Source organism: Stegastes partitus, unplaced genomic scaffold, assembly GCF_000690725.1.
Source record: "Stegastes partitus isolate 25-593 unplaced genomic scaffold, Stegastes_partitus-1.0.2 Scaffold360, whole genome shotgun sequence".
Taxonomy (NCBI): domain Eukaryota; kingdom Metazoa; phylum Chordata; class Actinopteri; family Pomacentridae; genus Stegastes; species Stegastes partitus.
In genome coordinates this window covers 173,677-180,431 of record NW_007578091.1, presented here as the reverse complement: position 1 = coordinate 180,431, position 6,755 = coordinate 173,677, and the positions used below count along the sequence as shown (strand labels likewise).

The 6,755-nt window shown below is 42.3% G+C and overlaps 1 protein-coding gene and 4 non-coding genes across 5 annotated transcripts in view; 3 read left to right on the top strand and 2 right to left on the bottom strand.

Annotated features, from left to right (window-relative positions):
* The window catches only part of LOC103359240 (FYVE, RhoGEF and PH domain-containing protein 4-like), a 21,836-nt gene extending 18,657 nt beyond the window's left edge, over window positions 1–3,179 (bottom strand). Inside the window, exon 1 of the mRNA XM_008284478.1 lies at window positions 3,059–3,179. Within this exon, the coding sequence (XP_008282700.1) occupies window positions 3,059–3,179 (121 nt within the window). The remainder of the gene's footprint in view (window positions 1–3,058) is intronic.
* Window positions 3,180–3,793: 614 nt separating this feature from the next.
* Window positions 3,794–3,865, top strand: trnaq-cug (transfer RNA glutamine (anticodon CUG)). Its single transcript has one exon. It is a non-coding gene; the product is annotated as a tRNA-Gln (tRNA).
* Window positions 3,866–4,768: 903 nt separating this feature from the next.
* On the top strand, window positions 4,769–4,840 carry trnaq-cug (transfer RNA glutamine (anticodon CUG)). Its single transcript has one exon. It is a non-coding gene; the product is annotated as a tRNA-Gln (tRNA).
* A 623-nt stretch (window positions 4,841–5,463) lies between these two features.
* Window positions 5,464–5,535, top strand: trnaq-cug (transfer RNA glutamine (anticodon CUG)). Its single transcript has one exon. It is a non-coding gene; the product is annotated as a tRNA-Gln (tRNA).
* A 1,129-nt stretch (window positions 5,536–6,664) lies between these two features.
* On the bottom strand, window positions 6,665–6,747 carry trnal-cag (transfer RNA leucine (anticodon CAG)). The gene has a single exon. It is a non-coding gene; the product is annotated as a tRNA-Leu (tRNA).
* Between the last annotated feature and the right edge of the window lie 8 nt (window positions 6,748–6,755).

Here is a 6,755-nt window from a genome sequence, read left to right as displayed (position 1 = left end):
TCTTTCTAGGATATGAAAAAAAAAACTAGTGTAAATTTCAGCAGAGGACTTAAAGGACTCGATTTGGAAAGAATTATTCATTTTGTGATTTAGCAGACGAGTGCATCAAAAATAAGAAAAAAAAAACATCTTTCTCATATGGTGCAAAAAAAAAGGAAAAGGCATCTGGAATAGTTGTTTTTTGTTATATTTGCATGCAATTAGTGTTTCTTTCTGCAACCAAATCTTCCTTTTCGGCGTTTCTCGCTCAGCGTGGAAGCTGCAACTCTCCGTCTTGGTAATTAAGTTTGCAAACCTTCGTTAACCCGTAAACTTCTCTTGCAGATTAGTCTTGGAAAAATGAGAACAGTGAGAGTTTTCTTTTGTGTCAGGCGGAAACATTTTTTAAGCCTGATGTGCATTCCTGAAGCTGAAAAATTATCAGCCCACAGACTGGTTTTTCGAGTCTTGTAAGCTGCTTAAGGTGGTTAAAGGATCACATTACATATCTCAGAAAGTAGGAAATGTTTCTCACAAAAAAAAACAGAATCAAACAATTAATAAACTGAATACATGTTGCTAAGAGTGGCTAATTAAATATATTGAGCTCTGAAAGGGAGGAATTTACCTCGTTTTGTTTTCATTACATCCAGCATTGGCACATTTCCCACTACTTTACATCTCCTGCATTGATTTTTTTCTCCCCCCACTGGCCTTGAGAAATAATCAGCAGCTGGGGTTTTACTACACTTATCCTCCAAAGTATTTTCCTAACTGGATCCAGTGTGCATGACATGGGGATTATATGCTATACTGAAGATTTGAGATGCATTTATCTCCAAGTTTCAGCATCCGTCTTGCAGGAAAACTTGTTTAAACGACCTCATAACGAGCTAAAGAACACTGTGCATGAAACAGATCAGAGTACTGATGGTACACGCTGCGTCTGACGGTACAATCGGAGCAAACGTTCTTCTAAACGCGCGGTTCTGCTGCAGTGGACGAACACTGAGGCTTTGTGTGTGTGTGTTGGAGGGTTTGACAAACGGTGGTCTCAAGGCGTCAAAGTCCAGGCTGAATCAGGGGGAAGAGATTTCACCGCAGTAATCCAACAAGCTCCTAAAAAAATAATGCATGCACACGCTCACACCAGCACAAGGGCTTTGTGTTCACGAGCTGACAAGGAAACTAAAATAGCATTTGCGGCGGTAAGCCACGCACAACACGGAGGGTTAATGCTCTTAACCGCTGCCCCGGTCGCCGGCTTACAGGGCAGCTTGAGCCAAAGAGCCAAAATCAACACCGAGATTTTTGAGACATTTTTGAGCATTTGTCAAAACATTCAAACACCAGCTACCAAAATTTAGCCACTATGGGTCCAAGACAGCTTCCTGCCCAGTTTAGTGTCCATGCAGCTGAATATACAATACACAAAAGAAGGGAGGATGATCCTCTGCAAGCTAAATGATTTTATAGTGTCACCTCTTAACAGCTGCATTATTTTGTCTTGTACGAAACCAAACTTAAACTCTCTAGTAAAGACTATATTAAAAATACAGGCCCCAAACCTTTCATCACCAACAAAACTGAGTAAAACTGTGATTTCCAGTTGCTATAACTGCATGAACATGGTTATAAAATGAGCTTTGAACACCAGAACTGTCTCAGTTTTGCACCTATATGAGCTACGTCTATGTGCATGTCTGCATCGTGGCTCCACGTGGAAAAGAACTGCCAGAAGACACCTGATTGTGAGACTTCACAAAGATGGGAGAGGATACAGGAAACTCCGCCACAAACCAGCAGACACAGTTGCAGCAGTAATCAGGAAGTACAGAATGAACAATAGTACCACTAATCTGAGCTGCTCCTAAAGTTGACAGTCGACTGCTTTCACAATCCAGCTCTGCAAGACAAACAGACGCTGCTTCGGACTTGGCACAGGCGTTAACAATGGAAACCAGAGTTCCTGTGACAGTTTATTATGTCGACTGTTATAGGCAGTGTCCTCGATAAACACCCTTGCTTGCTGTTCGGAGCAAGTTGCAAGAATCTTTACTCAGATGCATGAAAAAAAAAGCCTCATGAATACCGGCAGCACATTCTTTCTGGCTCAGATGAGATCCTGCATGTTTGATGTGAACCACAGTGAATGCAGGGTCCTGACAGTGAAGCACAGAGCTGGAGGTGTGCAACAGGTGCTGAGTGGACGACATCTATAGATGCACTATGACTGTCTGCGGATAAACCAAAACACTGGCTGACCACTGCCGGTCTGCAGGAGTTAATCAGAGGAGAAATAATCCAACAGAACACCTTCGTAGTCATCAGACAAGTGTAGAAAAAAAAAATATTTGAAAGGTGTATTGACTTTTCTTACAGTGAGTTACAACAGTTCAGCTTAGAAATAATGCAACTACTGTAAGGTCATAACGCGTTTAATGATGTGACTGCACTCAATCACTCACTGATATTGCACAGAGTCTATTGATTATTGCACAAATTATATTGATATTGCACAGATTCTATCAATTATTGTGCAGCATATATTGACTATTGCACATATTCGATGGATTATTGCACAAATTATTTTGATTATTGCATACATTCTATTGATGCTGCACAGATTCTATTAATATTTCCCAAATTCTAACGCTATTTCACAGATTCTACTGATATTGCACATATTTTGCTGATATTGCACACATTGATATTGCACAGATTATATTGATTTTTGCACAGCATCTATCGATTATTGCAGAGATTCTATTAATATTGCACAGATTGATTTTTGCACAGCATCTATTGATTATTGTACAGATTCTACTGATATTGCACAGACTCTTCTATATGTGGAATATAAGTGATACTGCAAAATGTGTTTTACATGCACAAAATAACATCAATGCACAGTTTTAAATGCGTTGTTGTTGCACCAGAGTGAAATATTTCTACTAGGACCAGTGCTGACAGCAGCTCAGAGTCATGTCTGCAATATTGTGCAGTTAATTCTACAAAACAACCTTTACACATGTCTACCAGAGACTACAGCAGAAGGTAAAGGTGTGTCCCTCCTCACCTGAGCCGTCGCAGTCCCCCACAGCTCCTCGGACTTTGCGTCTGACCGCCACCCTCCTGAACTCCTCCGACTCTCTGCCGCCTTTCAGCGTCAAACTGTTTCTCTTCTTCAAGTCAAACATCTTCACAGAAACGTTTAAACTTCTGTCCGACGCGCAGCAAACTGTGGAGCAGCGACGACCCGCAGAGCTCGGCTCCCTCTGCGCCTTCACGTGCTCAATCACCGACAGCTGAGAAGCCCCGCCTCCAGTTTAAGTGGCCACGCGCCCTCTCACCTGGCGAGCCCCCCGGAGGAGAGCGACCAATCAGGTGGAGCTACGTCACTCCCAGCATAAACAATGGAGTTTGAGGAGATTTGAGCGTTTATATGATAAAAGGTGAACCCTGAATGTCGTTTATGTTCATTTAAATTCCTGTTTTTTATATAAAGAAAGAAAAAACTTCATGTATTTACAAGTTTAAAAGTTTATAAATGCATGAAAATAATTTAATGCATTCTGAAGTTTATACATCAATACACAACTACATTATTTATGTAAAGCCAACCACTAAATGTATGGCACCAGACGAAAATTCAAAACATGCATAATGGAATGTGTATCAACCTAATTATGTTTTCTGTAAACATAATTTGATTGGGACAGACAGACAGCCCTCTAGTGGCCATCAGTTGGTAACAACGTGTATTGCCAGAAGTGGGATTCGAACCCACGCCTCTAAAGTAGCAGTATACGGTGGTTCCATGGTGTAATGGTTAGCACTCTGGACTCTGAATCCAGCGATCCGAGTTCAAATCTCGGTGGGACCTGATTTTAACAGGAGTCAAGGGAAAAAAGCACTTACATGTTTATTAACCATTCTTTCAAATGAGTGTAACGCAGGATTGTCCAACATAATGATCACAAAAAAAGGCAGCATATGACAGCTACACACCCATCCTGTCCTGAAATGCTGCAGCATTTTGAACATGCTTAACAGCAAATTTACAACAGAGGAAGTGTTTGTGCAGAAAGGCAGTGATGCACCGAGATCACCAAAGTAGTCATTAGTTGCCCAGGACTTACCAGGGTACAAGTTTCTAAATATAATGAAAGAATCAGGAACTAAAAACTCCAGCTGTCAGAAATGGAATCCAAACAAATGGAGTGCAGGAAACCCTGTGTAGGGGGTCCATGGTGTGATGGTTACCACTCTGAATCCAGCAAACCTTGGCAGGACCTGATTTGGAGCAAAAAGTGCAGGCAAAAGTGAAAAAACATGTGTAGTTGTAAATACCAGCTAAGATTCATTCATTCAACTGAGACATCAGCAACCCCAGGTGACCACGCAGAGCTAGAGCATGCTGGGGCCTCGTTACCGCCGCATTTACAGACAGTAGGAATATGCAGCAGTGTTTTGAATGACAAGCTTTTCTATGTGCAGAAAGACAGATGGTTTTTGTGTCAAACACAAACTGTATTCCTTCACAAAGGGACATTTGGTGAACATTCTGGTGTTTTTCAAACTACATCTGACATATCAAGTCATTTTCTGCCATTCTATATGGAAATACAGTCTGGACATTGGTAGGCAGCCTTGGTGTCTTATTTTCTATTAGTGTACTTCAGATGTGTCACAGAGGCCAGTAAGTGTTATCAGTCACACGTCAATGAAGATGTCTATTGTCACATGTGGGATTCGAACCCACGCCTCCAGGTTGGCCCCATGTAGAGGTTCCATGGTGTAATGGTTAGCACTCTGGACTCTGAATCCAGCGATCCGAGTTCAAATCTCGGTGGGACCTGATTTTGAGACGAGGTTCAGGTAGGATGCAGAATAAAACAAAAATATGTAAAACACAGGATTAAGCAACATTGTAATCAACAAAACTAGTGTAATGTAGGTAATCAGTCAGTGTATTCACAGGGAAGGAGAAGCTCATGAAGTTTATCAAGTCAGTTACCAGGATTTTCATAGGAACAGCGATTGGTCAGATGGACCTCTCTGCCCGCCCACATTTACCGCCTTCTGCTCGCTTCCTGTCAATCAAGCCAGCCACGCCCCTTGCCCCGCAAAATGTTGACAATTTTTTCAAAATTCAGTATTGATTTATTTTCAGATTGGCCACCTGATCTCTGGATTTGACTATGAAAACTAATAAGAAAAAAATCCTGAGCTGTAGGAATGCAGTATCTCGTGATCTGTGATCACTTCTTTTCCAATTCATTTCTATGGGAGCCAGGGCTTTTTGGAGCCAGCAGCTTGTGCACGTAGTGATATTGCAGGTTTTTTGACACTTCCAGGTTGGCTTCATTTTTCAGGGCTGCTTGCTACGTCCATCTTTTATACAGTCTATGCTCTGTACCTTACCTGTTGTTGGCCAGTAGTGGGATTCGAACCCACACCTCCAGGATGGCACAATGCGGTGGTTCCATGGTGTAATGGTTAGCACTCTGGACTCTGAATCCAGCGATCCGAGTTCAAATCTCGGTGGGACCTGATTTTGAGGGGGAAAACACAACTCAGTTATGAAATGAGTAAAAGGCAGGATTGTGCAACATCCCCATACACAAAGGCAGTAATCTATATCGAATTACTGATGCGTTCACAGACAGTAGAGAGAGAAGAAGCTGCATTTTAAAAAAACAAGTTTCTCCAGTTAACCTACCAAAGACATATTCTTGAAGTTTTTAGTTTTATCTCCAGTGTTTCCTTAGGGGGGGTCCTCCACACTGGGGAAGGCCAGACTCAAATTGGTCAACAGCTACCCAGGACCAATATCAAGTTGCAAGTTTCCAAATATAATCATGGAAGTTGGAAAACAGCAGCTGTCAGAAGTGGGATTCAAAACAGGGGAGACTGCGACCTGAACGCAGCGCCTTAGACCGCTCGGCCATCCTGACTACAATTGACCCTGCAGGTTCTCAGTTATCTGGGTCTTTTTAATCCTAGGCGGTTCAGTCAAAATCAACTGCACTTCTTTTAAGTTCTTGAAGAGCTTTTATCATCAGTCAAGAAACTTGACTGTTGTAGAGTTTCAGATGTGTATAGTTTCTCCAGCACACACGGCGTCTGGGTGTCTTAGCAAACAACAAACAACAGTGTGAAAACAAGTAAAAAGGCAAGGACACTGTACCTAACCACTGATGCATTCACAGACAGTAGGAATGCTCAGCAGCATTGTGAGTTTCTCCAGCTAACCTAGCAAAGATGTAATGTGTGAAGAGCGGCAGAGACTCACAAAGGTCATCAAGTTAAGACTATACAAGTAGTCTAAGCGTGTCTCATGAACGGATGATGTTCACTCATTTTGATGGGGAGTCCCAGATATACATGGTCACCCCCAACTCACATGACTTTCTGTCCATCATCAACTCAGGGCTCAAGGTGTGAATGTTTTTTGGAACTCCTCTACCACTTGCTTTAACGTCCAGATTGCTAAAATGAAGGGATCATACTGTGGCTAACTAATGTTGTATTCACAGACAGTAGAGAAATGCACCAGTATTTTTAATGAGGGCTTGATCCAGTAACTCTACCACAGAGGTACGATGTCTACAAGAAGGCTAGACGCTTACATCAAGTTGCGAGTTTCCAAACATAGTGGTGGATGCTGGAAAACCTCAGCTGTCAGAAGTGGGATTCGAACCCACGCCTCCAGGGGAGACTGCGACCTGAACGCAGCGCCTTAGACCGCTCGGCCATCCTGACTGCAACCA